This window comes from Myotis nattereri, assembly GCF_964212035.1.
Source record: "Myotis nattereri genome assembly, chromosome: Y".
In the NCBI taxonomy this organism is placed as follows: Eukaryota; Metazoa; Chordata; class Mammalia; order Chiroptera; family Vespertilionidae; genus Myotis; species Myotis nattereri.
Window position 1 is genome coordinate 19,410,699 of NC_138094.1, and position 17,592 is coordinate 19,428,290.

The 17,592-nt window shown below is 48.2% G+C and overlaps 1 protein-coding gene across 1 annotated transcript; it reads left to right on the forward strand.

Moving 5' to 3' along the window:
- Nucleotides 1-2,000: 2,000 nt before the first annotated feature.
- On the forward strand, nucleotides 2,001-3,039 carry LOC308512365 (cyclin-Q-like; the record flags this gene model as incomplete). The annotated part of the gene is made up of 2 exons (XM_081082134.1): nucleotides 2,001-2,810; nucleotides 2,926-3,039. The coding sequence occupies 2 exons, from the start codon at nucleotides 2,001-2,003 to the stop codon at nucleotides 3,037-3,039; spliced, it is 924 nt and encodes a 307-aa protein (XP_080938260.1).
- Nucleotides 3,040-17,592: the final 14,553 nt, after the last annotated feature.

The window sequence follows — 17,592 nt, forward strand, 5'->3', positions numbered from 1 at the left end:
AATCAGAAATGAAAGAGGCAAAATAGCAAAAGACCCCACAGATATAAAAAGGATTGTAAATAAATACTATGGACAACTCTACTCCAACAAACTGATCAACCCTGAAGAAATGGACATATTCCTAGAAAAATACAGTCTTCCTAAACTCAATTAGGAAGAATAAAACAGGACTAGGCTTATAACTACTCAGGAAATTCAAGCAGTCACAAAAATAACTTGCAGCAAACAAAAGCCTGGGCTAGACAGCTTCACAGGGAGTTTTACCAAGTGTTCAAAGAAAAGCTAAAACCTTCTTCCTCAGACTATTCCATAAAATTCAAATGAAGTACCATTTCCCAACACTTCCTATGAAGCCAGCATTACTCTAATCCCAAAGCCAGATAGAGAAAACACAAAGAAAGAAAAATGCAGGCCAATATATCTCTGATGACCATAGATGTTATAATCCTCAACAGAACTCTAACAAATGCGATGCAACATTACATTGAAATGAGCATACACCTTGCCAAAGCGGGTATATTCTGGGGAAGTAGGATGAGTCAACATCCAGAAATCAATAAATGTGATGAATCACATAAACAAATTGAGAGAGATTCATATCCATTGGTGCAGGAAAAGCATGTGACAATATCCAACACCCAATTTTGATAAAAACTCTAAGCAAACTGGGCATAGAGGGATCATACCTCAACATTATAAAAGCCTTATGTGACAAACCTACAGACATTATACTCAATGGGCAAAAACAATTACTCTAAGAAGAGGATCAAGACAGGGATGCCCACTCTCACCACTTCTGTTCGACAGAGTACTGGTAGTGCTAGGCAATGCAGTCAGACAAGAAGAAGTCAAACAAGGCATGCTAAGTGGAAAAGAAGAAGTAAAACTGTCATAATTCGCAGATGGCATGGTACTGTGCATAGAAATACCTAAAGACTTCATCAAAAAACGAGGAGATTTACAAATGGATTTGGCAATGTAGCAGGGTACAAAATTAACACCCACAATTCCATGGCTTTTTTTTTAATATATTTTATTGATTTTTTACAGAGAGGAAGGGAGAGAGAGAGTTAGAAACATCGATGAGAGAGAAGCATCGATCAGCTGCCTCCTGCACATCTCCCACTGGGGATGTGCCCGCAACCCAGGTACATGCCCTTGACCGGAATCGAACCTGGGACCCTTCAATCCGCAGGCCGATGCTCTAGCCACTGAGCCAAACCGGTTTTGGCTCCATGGCTTTTTGATACACCAATAATGAACTCACAGAAAGAGAAACTAAAAAAAGAACAAAACAAAACCAAAAAAAAAAAAAAAAGACAACAAGAAAAATGCCATTTACCAGTGCAACAAAAAATTAAGATACTAAGGAATAAATTTAACTAAGGAGGTATAAACCTCTTCTCGGAAACTTACAGGAAATTGAAAAAAGTGATAGAGGAAGATTTAGGCAAATAGAAGAACATACCATATTCATGGATTGGTACAATCAACATCAATAAAATGTCCATAATACCCAAAGCAATGTACAGTTTTAATGTATTCTGCATTAAAATATCATTGGAGTATCTCACCTAGAAGAAAGTTTCCAAAAATTCCTATGGAATTAAAAAAGACCCCAAATTGTTACAGCAATCTGGACAAAGAAGAACAAACTTGGAGGGATCACAATACCAGATATCAAGCTATACAACAAGCCACCATTCTCAGAACTGCCTCTTACTGGAAGTAAAACAGACATATAGACCAATGGGACAGAACAGAGAACATAGAAGTCGACCCTAACCATTATGCTCAATTAATATTTGACAAGGGAAGCAAAAGCATAGAATGGAATCATACAGTCTCTTCAATAATTGGTGTTGGAACCGGGGTGGCAGTCCGGCCTCGGCGGGGTGGGGCTGGGATATCAGCGACTGGCTCTAGGACAGCGCTGGTGCTGGCCCTGCACTGGGGACTCTTGCCCTTCTGAAGGGTCTGCGGACTCAGAGCGGGACCCCATGGAGGACCTTAGCCTGGACAGCTGCAGAGAGGAGGACAGGGCGCCAGGCGCCAAGGGGTGGCCCGAACCCCAGGCGAGGGTGCACTTCCGCGTGACAAGGTTCATCATGGAGGCAGGTGTCAAGCTAGGGATGCAGTCCATTCCCCTCGCCACTGCCTGTGCCATTTACCATAAGTTCTTCTGCGAGATCAACCTGGACGCCTATGACCCCTACTTGGTAGCCATGTCTGCCCTTTACTTGGCTGGCAAAGTGGAAGAACAGCCCCTGCGAACCCGTGACATCATCAACGTGTCCAACAGGGACTTCCACCCGGGCAGCGAGCCCTTGGAGATGGACTCCCGATTCTGGGTGATCCTGGACAGCATTGTGCAGTGCGAGCTCCTTGTGCTGCCTGTACTGCGCTTCCAAGTCTCCTATCAGCACCCACACAGGTACCTGCTCCACTACCTGATTTCTCTCAAGAACTGGCTGAATCCTTACAGCTGGCAAAGGACCCCCATCCCCATCACTGCCTGGGCCCTGCTGCGGAACAGCTACCGTGGTGGGCTGTGCTTCAGGTTCCAGGCTCAGCACATAGGGGAGGCGGTGCTCCACCTGGCCCTCCAGGTCTACGGGGTCCAGGTGCCCACCGAGGCTGAGGCCGAGAAGCCATGGTGGCAGGTGTTTAGTGGCGACCTTACCAAGCCAATCATTGATAACATTGTGTCTGATCTCACTCGGATTTATAACATGGACACAGAGATCCCCAAAGGCCCTGGCCCAGGCCTGTCCAAAGAGAAGCCTGGGACACTTGGCTGCCCGGGGACAGCGCCACCACATCGCCCTGATGTCCCCTCCCCAGAGCACTGGCTGGGACGACTGGTTTTGTGCTGCTGGAGACAGGCCGGTGAAGGCGATGACATGCTGCCACTTTGATTCTCAGGCTTTGACATTCCCCAACAGCTATGGTCCAGATGGTGATGAGCGCTGCACCTCCCGCGGGCATGAGCTTGCTGTGGGCGGCTCTGAGGCCTCCGGCTCTGCTTTTGTCCTTTGAAAGGAGGCAGACTACAGGGGAGGTTTGGAATCAGTGGAAGGAAAATCAAAGAACGGATGGGACTGTACCCCAGGAGATTTTTTTAAAGGCCAGATTTAGAGAAAGTATGACTCAATTAACATAGAGGAAATTTTATTTTGTTTCATTGAAGATATTACAAAGCCAAAATAAAAACATAATAATAATTGGTGTTGGACTTATAGCACAGATACATGCAAAAAAAATTAGTCTAGACCACCAACTTACACCATACACAAGTATAAACGGGGAATGAATAAAGGACTTAAACGTAAGTGGGTAACCATGAAAATCTTAGAAGAAGCAAAATATCAGGCATCTGTCTCAGCAATACCTTTACTGATACAGCTCCTAGGGCAATGGATACTGAGGAGAAAAGAAACAAATGGGACGACGTCAAATTAAAACGCTTCTGCAGAGAAGAAGCAGCCAACAAATACAACAACAACAACAACAACAACAAAACAAGGAAGTCCACTGCCTGGGAGAAGATATTTGCCAATGTTATATCCAATAAGGACTTATTCTCCAAAATTTATACTGAACTCGTCCAATTAAACGAAAGTAAGATCAACATTCCAATAGAAAAATGGATGTAGGACTAAGATACTTTTTGTAAGTGGACATACAGAAAGCCAGGAGACACATGAAAATATGCTCAAAACCGTTAATCATCCAAGAGATGCAAATCAAAAGGACCAATGAGATACCATCTCACACTGGTCAGAATGTCTATCATCAACAATTCAACAAACAACAAGTGCTGCCAAGGATGGGGTGTAAAAGGAATCCTCTTGCATTACTGGTGGGAATGCAGACTGGTATAGCAACTTTGCAGAACAGTATGGAGTTTCCTCAAAAAATTTTAAAAATGTGGCTCCCATTTGAACCAGTAGTCCCACTACTAGGAACATATCCCAAAAATTGACAAACACCAATCGGAAATGGCTTGTGCATCCACATATATATAGCAGCACAATATACAATAGCTAATATTTGGAAGAAGCCTAAGTGCCCATCAGCAGATAAATGGATTAAAATCGGTGGCACATATACACATAGGAACAATACACTGCTGTAAAAAATAAAGAACTTTTACCATTCCCAAAAGCATGGAAGGACATGTAGAGCATTATGCTGAGCAAAATAAGCCCTTTGGAGAAAGATAAATACCATGACCTCACTCATTTGTGGAATAAAATGAACAACATAAACTACTCAACAAAAATAGATCCAGAGTCAGAAAAGCATGGAACTGACGGTCAAACCTCAGAGGGAAGGCAGGACTAGGTGGTAAGAGAAAAACCAAAGGATTTGTATGCATGCATATCAGCATAACCATGGACATAGACACTAGGGGTTGGGAAAGGGCATATGCTGGGGTGCAGGTGCACAAGGGGGAAAAGAAGACATATGTCATACTATATGTAATCCTCTACACAATAAAGAATTTTTTAAAAATGTGTTCCTAGAATTACACCTTTTAAAAACAGTAAGTTGATTAACATGCATACATAAATTCTCCAGTCTCCCAATAACTTCATAATGGTTGATCTTTTAGCTAAATCAACATGGCATGTGTAAACATAACTCAGGTCACTGTAATTGCTCCACATAAAACTCTGTGGATGTTTGGAACTATTTTTGTAAACAAATCTGGAGTCACATATTCCACCAAGATGTCTCGCACTGATGGGCAGCGACACAAAATAAACAGCCACTGGACACGGTTCCCACCTTAAGGAATCACTTGAGCTTTCTGGGTCCAAAATGTTTTCCACAGATTTATACACCACGGCCTCCTTCCTGACATTTGAGATTCAAAAAACATCCCTTGATCCCCTTAATTTTATGAATAGAAACACTATCTCCTACCAATATATCTTCTAAAAATAATTACCCCCTATATTTTTCCTCTTATCTTTTTTGTGCATGATTGTACTTATTTACATTTACTTGCATGTTTGTTATTTTTACCATAGAAAATAAGTGCCCAATAAGTAGGGATTTTGTCTTATTCAGAATCATTGTGTAGGCTACAAAACATCACTTGAAAGAAGACACTTAGGAATAATACCTACACAAACTACATTTCTTCTGCTTAGAAACTAGGGAAACAACATCAACCATTCTCCATAAATCAAATAAATGGACTTCTGAACTCAATAAAAATCATGAGACAAATCCCACTCTTGGCTGTTGACAAACCCTAAAAGATAAAGGTAAAGTCAAAGGGTCAATATGTACTCATCCCCTTCAATGTATCATAAAACAGGCTCTCCAAATAAAGGACAGGGACATAAGTGAGTTATGTACTAAAAGTCACTGAAGATCAACAACTTAATATATGGCATAACGAGTATACACACAAATTAACGTAAATATAAGATCAAAAGTGTAGCCAAAGCACAAACTTGGTTATTGACGTAGAAATCTGCATATGTTACCTTGTCCCAGGGAAGAGTGATTCTAAATAAATCCAAAAGAACATAGCTTACATTAGTGGTATGATATGTTGGAAATATCTGAAAATATAACAGAACCAAAGAAAATATGTACCCCAAACGATGCCCAAATGGTGTGCCTTTCAGGGTAATATTAAGGAATACTTGTGCAATGAGCACCGAAAACTTTGAAGGATATGGGACACACTTATATTGGCTAGACTTTAATATTAAAGAGAAATAAGACTATTTCCCTCACTAGTACATTAAAGACTCATTGAAACGAACTCTTATTCTCTATTTTAAAATAAATCTGGATATATATATTTTACAAAAATCAGTCTTGTTACACGATTCAAAAATAATTAACCAGAGAAAAGTTAGTTAGGGGCGGGAAGGTCAATTAGTTATGGCACAAACAATGTCCTAACTCACATCAGTTCCTGTCTTGAAGAACTAAATACCTAGCCCATCTGCTGTGACGCTGTGATGGTTGACAATCCAATTGTTAGCCCGGAGGTCACTGTCCTATTCCTGGTCAAAGAACAAGCCCAAGCCCCTTGCTCAATCTCCAGTGGGGGACAAGGAGATGGCAGCCATTCAGTGATTCTCTCTCATCATTCATGTTTCTCTCTCCCTCTCCCTTGCTCTATGAAATCAATACAAATACTTTTTTTAAAAAGGTATACCAACTTGAGGGTAAAGGGACTACACATACCATATTTGCAAGACCCTTTTTAATGCTATGGAAATGTTTACATCAATTGTACTTCTTACCAACAGTGACCTGATTTCTACTGACACTGTATGTCTGGAGTGGGCAGGCTGTTCTAAATTACAAAGTGCTTTGAAGGCTTAAAGCACGATTCCATCTGTCTTCATATCCTAAATTAACTAAGCTTAATGTACTATTTTGCTACACAAAACGGACATTTCAACATCCTTCCAACGCCACAGTCCAGCACTTTTGTAAAAAAGAGAAAAAAAAAAGAATAGTGATGGCTTAATAATGATGGCTCATATGGCATTATCAAACTTTAAAAACAAGAAGACAAAAACCTGGAAATACTATTACTTGAGCCACTGTGCTAGAATTTTATTAAAAGACTAAACTTATGTCTGTGTGTATATCATCTCTTAGCACCCATCCATTCTCTGTCTTGCATGCATCATCTCTTCACCCATTATCTGTCCTGGGTGCCAACCACCATGCATCACCCACCTGCCATCCTCTGTCATGCCTTGTCTAACTCTCCCTCCTCAGCTGTTAAGGGTAGTAATCCTGAGCCACTTTGTGGGTGCTGTGAGTTTCCCTCTTCACCCAGGCATCCCAATCCTCCATTTTATACCGTCTACTTCTCCCCTTCCAGGGGCTGTTGAAAGGGTTAAAGAGAATAAAACAGGGCAGAGAATACCTTATTTTGCTTAGCAGATATCGTGCAGCAAGCTTGCAGCCTTGAGCACAGCATAGCCCAGATAACCAGAAGACACCTGGCATGGGAGGAACCAAGGACAGACCAGACCCTCATGTCAGCAGAGCAGCTTTCAGCCAGAAAAAGTAAATAAAAACTCTCTCTCTGCTCTCATGACTGATGACTTTCTCTGTCTCAACCCACCAGCACCCAGGTGTCGGGAATAATATCTCTTTTGATACATCTTGTACCCCCAGACTTCCCACCTCACACAGGAACAGCACTCATGGACAAGATGAGGGTGTGCCTTTTAGCAGAGGATCCCCAACCACCGCCATATCCTGGCAGAATCCCTGTCTGGAGCAGAGGACATCCGCTTCCCAATACCTTCGGAGCTTAAGCACAAGCAGAGGGCCCACAGGAAGAATATCACAGCCACCTGCACATGGTGGTGAGAGGAGGCCACTGGGCCCAAGCCTCCAAGACATCCTAGGGCATGGTGTTTTCCCAGTCCCAGCAGGGCTGTTGCTCTGACGCTCTCTCGCCAGGGTGGTGCTGCTAGATGGTCAATGTCAGTTCCTGTTGCTACATACTTTGACCCTCAGTCTGGGGCAGGGAAGGGCCTGGCATGGTGAATATGAAAGATGACCATCATGCCTGTGGGAGGGATGAGCAAGGAGCAGAGGAACAGGAGATGGGTAGGGGAAAGCTGGGGGCCTCTGTGTTACTGCAGAAGCAGTGAGCAGATCTCCCTTTATTAAAGTCAACACCACCACTCTGAAAACTAAAACTGGGGCTCTGTACCATAAGGACCTCCTAAGGCAGGAAGCTGGTTCCCCAGCCTCTTTCAAGGCCCCTACCAACTCTACACCTGTGTTGTGGCCCTGCAGCCTCTCAATTCTTTTCCCCTGAGACATTGGTGCATTGGGACTTTAAGGCACCTGGAGAATTTTTTCAGTGTTGGTTTTATTATATTTAAGCGGCATGATATATCTGTGTGTTTTGTTTTTGCTAATCCACATTAGAGGACCTTTTCCATTGTTGGCCTATTTCACCATGAGGGGGGAGAGGGAGGGGCTAGGGGAAGGAAAGGGGTGGGGGAGAGATAGAGGGCAAGGGAGAGGGAGAGGGAGAAGGAGAAAGGGAGGGAGAGGGAAGGGGGAGGGAGATGGAGGAGGGAGGAAATGAGAGGGAGAGGAAAGGAACCATCCATTGGTTAACTGCGGGCCAGGAACATTCCCTTGACCTGGAATGAAATCCCGGATCCTGCAGGGCCAAGGCTGGTGCTCCACTTACTTAGGCACAGCAGCCAAGAGGTAATTTAACATTTTTAATCAGAAGGAGCATTGGACAGTGTGAACCATAGAAATAACATGAAGGTCAGAATTTCAGCCCATTTCCAGAGAATGTACCTTCATATTCATTCATAATCAATTATTTAAGTTAAAACATTATTCTTCAGCTGTATTTTAAATGAATGTAAGCTCCCTTGTCTACCTCAGCCTCATTGACACCTTTTTAGCTTAGGCAGATAAAAGCATATGTTTTCAAAATAGTTAAGAATTTACTAGTGTCATGTCATCCTATCTAATAAAAGAGAAACATGGTAATTGGTGTATGACCGCTACCCTTCCCATGGGCTAATCAGTGAGATATGCAAATTAACTGCCAGCCAAGATGGCGGCCGACAGCCAGGCAGCTTGAAACTAACATGAGGCTTGATTGCTTCAGGGATGGAGGAAACCAATGTTCCCCGCCTGCCTTGCCGGCCTCTGAGACTGCAGTTTAAAAAACATTGTAACAAATACAGAAGCTAAACAAAACCCCAGAAACCTGTTTTCAGCGAGCCGGGATCTTTGAGCTGGAATTGATACAGAGTTTTGATTATAGAACCTAAACAAACCAGATACCTGCTTTCAGCAGTGGAAGCCTAAGAGCTGGAACCTTAGAGCTAAAGCTGGCCCAGAATAAAAAAAAGAAAAAAAGAAAAAAAGGAGCAGTTGGGAGCTTCAGTCCCAGTCTGAAAACAGCCCTCAACCCCTCACCGAGACTGGCCAGGCACCCCAGTGGAGACCCCCACCCTGAAGGGTGTGTGACCAGCTGCAAACAGCCATCATCCCCTCACCCAGGCTGGCCAGGCAGCCCAGTGGGGACCCCCACCCTGATTTAGGATACCCTTCAAGGCAAACCAGCAGGCCCCCACACGTGCACCAGGCCTCTATCCTATATAGTAAAAGGGTAATATGCCTCCCTGCACCGGGATCAGCATGACAGAAGGCAGTGCCCAAACCCCCTGATTGCCCTGCAGCTCTGTGTGTGACAGGGGGCGGGGCCACAACCTCCCTATCTGCCCTTCTCTATTCCTGACAAGGGAAGGCACCCCAACCCTGATTGGCCCTGCTGTGTGCCTGATAGGGGGGAGTTCCTCAACCCCCTGATCGCCCTGCGACTCTGTGTGTGACAGGGTGTGGCTCCCCAACCCCCTCACCCCACGTGCCCTGCTCTGTGTGTGACGGGGTGGAGCCATAACCTCCCCATTGGCCCTACCCTGAATGTGACCGTGGTGGCGCCCCAACCCTCTGATAGGCCCTGCTCTGTGGGTGATAGAGGGCGGTGCCCCAACCCCCTGATCCGCGCAGGTTTGTGTGTGACAGTGGGCGGTGCCCCAACTCCCCTATCTACCCTGCTCTGTGCATGACAGGGGGGAGCTCCCCAACCCCCTGATGGGCCCTGCTCTGTGTGTGACATGGGGGAGCTCCCCAACCCCTGATTGACCCTGCTCTGTGCGTGACGGTGGGAGCTCCACAACCCCCTGATGGGCCCTGCTCTGTGTGTGACAGGGGGCAGCGCCCAAACCCCCTGATTGGCCCTGCTCTGTGCGTGACAGGGGGTGGCGCGGCAACCTCCCCATTGACCCTGCCTTGAGTGTGACAGGGGGCGGTGCCCCAACCCCCCAATCATCCCTACCCTGAGTGTGACTGAGTGTGGCATCGCAATCTCCCAATTTCGCCCTGCTCTGTGCATGACAGGGGGTGGCGCCCCAACTCCCCAAATAGCCCTGCTCTAAGCCCAACAAGGGGCTGCACCTAGGGATTGGGCCTGCCCTCTGCCACCAGGGAGCAGGCCTAAGCCAGCAGGGCTTTTACTCCCGAAGGGTCACAGACTGTGAGAGGGCACAGGCCAGGCTGAGGGACCCCCCCTGCCCCCCGAGTGCACAAATTTTTGTGCACCGGGCCTCTAGTATTGACATAAAATTATTCATAAAGAGGTTCGAGTATTGTTATTTGGTCACTGACTTTACAGGAGGCTCAGTTGGAGCACCACCAGCACGAAGGCCCCCTCTGACTTATGGTGGTCCTGTCCCTGTGATGATTATGACAGCCACACAGGAGATGGGTATGATGGGGGCACGGCAATTATTGCAACAGCCGATGGGACACCCCTGTAAGAGGTCCTGAGTGTGGTGCTGGCGGCGATCACAGAATACACCATGTACGCAAGAGAGAGTGAATCTTGCAGTACAGTAGCTCACCTGATTGGGGACTCGGGGAGTCAGGGGGGAAGCCCCTGTGACAGGAGAATTAGACACTGAAATTAAAAATGATAAGGCACAGACATTTTATTGTAAAGAATTTGGCTTCTGTTATTTAAGAATGACTAAAAGCAAATGGTAGGTTTGGGGGAAGCATCAAGAATTGTAGGTACCATTATGAAGTTTCAGGACTGGAGGCAAGGTTTGAATTGTACAAGGTTGCTTCCTAAGTGCTGATTTAAATTACAATATACTTAAATGTTTAAATTTTACATATTGTATTGTTAAAATATTCAGAATATAATCACAACCAACAGACCAACAGAGGCAAGACACTGGGAGTGGGTGACAAGAACAAGAGACTAGAGATAGAGGAAGCCGGGGGCGGGGAGGTCAGTAGGAAAAAAAAAAGAGACATTTATATTACTTTTTGTAAAACCTTAAACACTAACATTACAAAAAATTTTCAGAAGAAAGTGTTCTGCAACATGGGACTTCTTGTCTGATTTTACTACAAACACATAAAAGCAATCTGTTTGGATGGTGAGTTATATTCATGGCCCTAAATTTCCCAGGGTGTCTATGAGCATATGTGCATAAAGTCTTTGAAGTGAACTGCATACAAAATGAAGCATTGTGTTTCTGTTTCAGGGCATGCTGCCCTGTTTTCCAGTTAGGGAGGGTAAACAAATGAGGTATTCTCCTTGGAAAACCTTAATGGATAAAAGGATTGAAGAACCTCTGACAAGGCTGCAAAACAAGGATTCCTCCAGCTCTGTGGCCCACACTTTGCCCCCTAAGATACTGATAAGGAGCAGGCTGATCCCACTGGCCCCAGGAGGAAGAGGAGACCTTGGGGAAATAGGAGATGGTGGTGAGCAGCAATAGGGCAATATGGCATGGCAGCACAGCAGCCTAGGCCTCAGCATGAGGAAGATTCACAGACGCCTGTGGAAAGGAGTATAGGAAGAACATGTCATGGCAGCCCCTGTTGAGGGGCAGGTGGAAAGGCCTGAAGGTGCTTTGGGTGGCCTAGAGGGAGAGTTCAGAGGAGTGGCTCAAGGAATCTGCTTTGACTCTGAGTGACAGTGGACATGCACACTCCCTCCTCCTGCCTAAGCCCCCCTGCCTGAGCTGGAATTGCACTGCCCTTGTTGTACTGGTAGTTCCTGTCTCAGGCACACACCCTGCGGCCCTGGTGTTACAGGCTGTTTCCCTCCCAGCATCCAAGTGTCCCTGTGAGAGAAAAATAATGGCCCAGGAACCTGGCAGCACACCAGGGGAGAGCCCAGGCAGCCCCTCCTCACCCATCCTGTCCGCTCACTCGGGGCCATCGTCCTCTCATAGTACTTCAGGGGATTGAGCCACACGTCCTTGCTGATGATCTGGTAGGGCAAACAGAGCTTGGTCAGGAGAACACAGGGACCCAAATAGAAACCCAAGCAGCAGGCGGACACAGGAAGCTGCATGCTGGCATGGCCAGTGACATCCCACCTCAGCAATCCTGCCAGATGCTGTCACACTGTGGTCAAAGAACCAGTAGAAGAAGCTGGCGCTGCTGTCCTGGAGTCTGTGGCTGTAGACTTCTTGTTCACAATGCTGGTACCACTGAATGGGAGTGGCACGGGACACCCTGTATCCTGCAGGAGAGGGGTCTGTGAAGCTGGGCACATCGCCTTCCATCCCTGCCCACCACCAGCTGCAGCCCATACAGGGAGCCTCCTGTTACTTGTGAGGGTGATGAGATACTCCTTCACAATCACATGGTTGCGGAAGTAGGGGTTGCTGCGGGAGTACAGGCTAATGGTGCAGCAACCCCAGGGATGCCTGACTTCCCTCACCTGCAGAAGGAAAGTGGATCCAGGGAGTGAAATCGCAGCCCAGTGCTGCCGCCTGTAGCTGTTTTCAGGGACAGGCCACTTCCCCACCTGCCCTCCACCACTTCATGGAGCAGGGGGACTGACCTTCAAATTAATCATGTGGCCAAGGATGTTTTCATCTTGGACCCTTATCATTCCCGAAACTCTAGGTGGTTGACAAACTGCTTTGGGTCAAGCAACCTACACCCTGGTAGCTGGGCATGGATTAGCTAGAAAGAGCAGTCTGGCCCAGCCTCTCCTTCCCTAAGGCCACTCCTTCACCATAAAAGGCAGAAAGCGGTACAGCACCACTCTGTTTCCTGACAGACCCTGTTGCCCTCCAGACTGTGTTATGCTGAGGGCTTGACAGGTTACACATCACACATTCCTGCTTCTGACTGAGGAATTGGACATACAGATGGCCTGTAAGGCAGCGTTAGTTAGTCCGAGAAGAGCCCATGCAACACAGCCCTGAATGTGGGCATCAGCCCCTGGTGTATGCGTGTCTCTGCCTTGGAGCTCTGCCCCTGGACCCTCAGGTACCGCTTCTATGGTGCCTGTACAAGACAGAGGGTGTCTCCAGGATCCTGGGCCAGACCAGGGCGCACTGCCCCTAGCTTGTGCTCAAAGTTCTTTTCTATAGGAACCATCCCCGCTTACACCGTTCTCCTGCACTGTCCCATGCTCCTTGTGATCCTGCTCCTCTACCCTCAAGGATACAGCTGTGAGCCAGAACGCAGGGATGCACCAGATATTGAGGCTTCTCAGTTCGAAATAGGGCTTGAGCCTCTGCCGAGTCCTGAACCTGAGCCGAGAGAAGGCCCTGCTGGCTTGCTCATTCATGGGCTCCATCTCCAATTGAAGGGCCTGGAGCACCTCCAGAGGGGACCAGGTTAACTTGGCCCCGGGCCCTGACTGGGCCTGCTCCTGCTGCACTGGTTCCTCTTCTTGTGGCTTTGCTTTGGCATTGGACTGAAGCTCCACATCTCCCACCTGTTCCAGTGCCTTCATGTGCACTTCCCCTCCCCCTGCAGGACAAACTGCTCCCCTGCAATTAATTGCTCCTCCATCCATCCCTCCTCCTGGTGGTCACTCCCTTGTGGGTCACCTGGAGCCTGTGCCTCCAGCCTCAGCTCTTTACTCACCACCTCCTCCTGCCTCCCCACCTGAAGATGTGGGAAAACCTCCTCCCCTGTCCACATGGCCTGCCATGGCTCCACCTGCAGAAGGCCCTCTGACCACAGGACAAACTGAGCCTGTGCCTGCAACTCCACCCCCAGGCACTCCTTGTCTTCCCCTTGCTCCTCACTCTGGCTTCCCTGCTGCATCTCACTCTCCTCTGCCTGCACACAGTGCTCTGCAGCCACCCAGTCCTCCCCTTCCTCCCACTCAAGATCTAGCCAAACTTCTTGCCTGCTTCCACCCTCAGCTCCAGGATCACAGCCTCCCTCACCTGCATGAAATCCTCCCTCTCCAGCCCTATAGCTTTCCTCCAAACCTCCTGTGCCCTTGTGTCCTGGGTATCACCACTTTCCTGCACTGAGGTGAAGCTAAAAGCCTCCTGGGCCATCCTGCTTGCCCTGTCCTTCCTGGTGCAAAGGCCCTGGTGAGCCCTGTGAATCCTCAGGCGCCCTGCAGCTGAAGGCCCCCTAGTGGAACTGAGAGGAAGCGCGCTGCCCCCAGGAGCCCCTCAGTCTCCCAACACAGCCTGACTCTGGATGACCCCGGCTCTGAGACTGGTGCTGTGAAGGAGCAGGTGGTGCAGAGCCTGCTGAGTCCAGGCAAGGCGCTTGCTCACTGGTACATGCATCCAGGCCCTGGTGTGCTGAGTGGGTGCACACTGGGCTCATGCACAGGCGCTGGTCATGTGAGCATGTGGTACAGAAGGCACCTGGCCAGGCCCAGCCTGCAGTCTCTGGATGGGCTCCTGAAAGTCTCCTCCAATCAAGGGCAGGGCTGTGGGTATCACCCTGCGCAACTCCGCCCCTCAGTCACAGCCCTGGTGTATGAACCTGGCCTCTGCAGCCCAAGGTTCCTGAGGAAACCCACCCACTTTCACACACCAAAATCCTCCCCAAAAGCTGAGTGTGAAAACTGGAATGGAGAAAGGCACGCCAGTCCCCCACTTTAACAAAAGGCAAGTTTTGTTCATGTGATTGCCTCCTTTGGGAATGGGTTTCACGTTTCATTCTTGCTTGACAGGAAAATAAAATTTGTTGTGTTGAGGTTTTTCCCCTCTAGAATGTTCTGATTGGCTTATGCGGTTGTCTGTGTACAAGGAAGGCTTTGGTCTACTGACAGAGTTTTGACCTTTTCCCTTTCCCAAGTGCAACCCATGCAGGGTGCTGCAGTGCGCACCTGCCTCCATACACTCCAGGCCTTAGCACCCTTCCTGTCATGTAACTCCTCTCCTCTGCCCCACACCCCTGCTCACTTCCTCGCAAGCCTGCCCCACACAGGGAGGGTGGCTCTACCTGTAAACTTTCATGTTCACAGGACAGGCCCATGGCTTCTGTTGAGCGGTGCCTCCATCTTGAAAAGGCCAGCTGTCTTCTGTCTGACCATGGCATGTCTATGTGAGTGACCGCCCAAGCCAAGGGAGTTGAGAGCCTAAGGGTCAGGATCTAAAGTCTGTCCCCTGCACTCCTGGCCAAATTAAAATACTTGTCATCAGAAGTCAGCCATTCTTCCTTCCTCCTCCCAGACAACACCCTGAAAGAAGGGAACAATATCAGAAGGCCTTCCGAGGCCTGGTTTCCCCTCTTCTGTATCCCTGCCTCTTTCCAGGCAGGCTGAAATGCTGGAGATGCTGCTCCCACAGCCCCTTGTAAGGTCTTTGCCCAATACTATTACATTTCCCTGCTACCAACAACGCAGAGTCAGCAACACCTTGCAAGCTTCTTTATGGTTCTTTCAGTGACACTCATGTTAGGTGGCATATGCTCTCTGACTCTTCCGCAGGCGATCCTTTTCTCCTCTTTTCCTCCTGTGTAAAGGGAATGGACAGAATCCCTCAGCAAACCCTGGTGTGTGCCCACACACCGCATCGTTTCTGTCCTTCGGGGCCATATTTGCTGTTCTGCTCCATCTCCTCTGAATCTGGAGTGTCCCCTTCTATACACACACACCCACACTCACAGACACTGGCATGCGCCTGAAGGTGTGTGGGGCCCCTCTGAAGCACATGTCCACAGTCAGTACACCGTGCCTTTTCCTGACCTGTTTAACTTTCCTACCCCAGGACTTCAATAGTCTCGTCCAGATCCTGCTGCCATTGCCAGCATTGTGGGCTCAGCTCAGCGGAACTGAGCGGTGGTTATAAAAACAAAGAAACGTGAATTAGAGGCACTGAAAACGGGTAAGGCATGGGAAGGTAGGACTCCACTGGAGTGGCAAGAGTCCTAAGTGGGTGGTGAAAGCACCGACAACAGGATTGCAGAAACATGATGAAGAACCATGTTTGTTGCCCAGGGCACGAGGCCAGTCATCCTGAAAGCCATGGTGCTTACAGCGCCCCCATCTGCTTACATTCTGTGGGCACCAGGACTCCCAGTTTCCCTTTGCTGCTCTCACACACATTCCTGGTGCATGAGGGTACCTCCAATTTACCCAGGCCCGGTTTTCCACATTCACTTTTCTAAGGAGATTCACAGGGGCAACTACTCACCTTTTAATGCCCAGCAGGGGGGCTCCTCCTCTCCAACAGGTCCCCTCTGCAGCTCCCTCCTCTGGGTCCTGAGTCTGCAGGGTAGTACTGCAGAGGATTGGGCCACAGGTCCTCGCTGATGATCTGGGAAGGAACACAGGGAAGAGGGGGACCAGACCAGTCTGCTACTCTGCTTTTCAAGCACGTGGGGCTTCCACCATTACATTTTCTGACAGTGGCCAGAGCAGTATCAATCACCTCAGCAATCTTGCCTGACCCGGGCAGGGTATGTTCAGACAACCAGTTGAAGAAGCTGATGCTGCTTGTATCTTGCCGGCGGCTGGGGGCTCCACGTTCATAATCCCAGAACCAGAGGATTGGAGTGGATCTGGAGGCCCTGTACCCTGCAGGAAGGAAGTTGGAAGGCTGGATTCCCATTGGTCCAATGTCCACACCCACCCACCATTTTCGCGCTCTTCCAAAGGCCCATCCTGGGAACTGTCACTCACCTGCAAGGCTGACATCATATTGCTTAATGATCAGGTCATTCAGGAAGTAGGGGTTGCTCCTGAAGTAAAACATCAACTTGCAGCGGTATTTGGGAAGGCTCACTTCCTTCACCTGCCAAGAGATGCAACTAGTAAAGTGTCTTGTCTGCCAGCTTCTGGAGTGAGCCTGCCTTCAGGAATCACCCACCTCCCCTCCCTTTCTTTCTGCTGGGACACGTCCCACTGGGTGCCAAAGCCCTCATCCCACGCTTCACTCTGCCTCCCAGTCTGACCTCCACATTGATCAAGTAGTTCAGCAGGTCTTCATCTTCCTCAGTGATGATGGCTGATATCTGCGGGTGGTTCCGGATCTGCTTTTGGTCAAGGAGCTCTCAGAGGCTGTGAAACGAAATGGGCAGCTAAAAGCCACAGAGCCATCCTGGGGGCATACGAGAGTTGGCCGTGGATGGCAGACATTGCCCCTGTTCCAACCTCCTCACCGCCTACCTTTCTTCACACATGCTCACAACAATGGTACCTGTGGGTTCATGTTCACCTGAGCATGAACCTGCCCTAACAATCGGAGGGTTCATTTCCAGACATGTTCTGAGATCTCCCTGTCCTCCGTGTGCCTGTGCAGATGACACAGTTCTTAGGGGAGCGATTCTCAACCTGTGGGTCGAGAACAATGAAAATACATCCTGTCTATCAGATATTTACATTATGATTCATAACAGTAGCAACATTACAGTGATGAAGTAGCAACGAAAATAATTTTATGGTTGGAGGTCACCACAACATGAGGAACTGTATTAAAGGGTCGTGGTATTAGGAAGGTTGAGAACCACTGGCTTAGGGTGTCTGCATGTACTCTGGCCTTGTCCCTTGGAATCGCCTCCATGAAATGTATGGTCTCCAGAAACAGTGGCAGCACACATCTTCTAGAGTTCCGTGTGGGTCACAAAGGCTGCATTCCGGGTTGGAAATAAGCCTTTTATTGCACAGGAGTTGCAATAAACGGGTGTGTGTGTTTGTGTGTGTGTATACCTCTGGTACTTTGTGTATACCTGTGTGTGTGTCTATGGAAGGAGGGAGGAAGCCTGCCTGGAATTCCTATGGGCATCTGATGTGTTGAGAGAGGACACTGGAAGAAT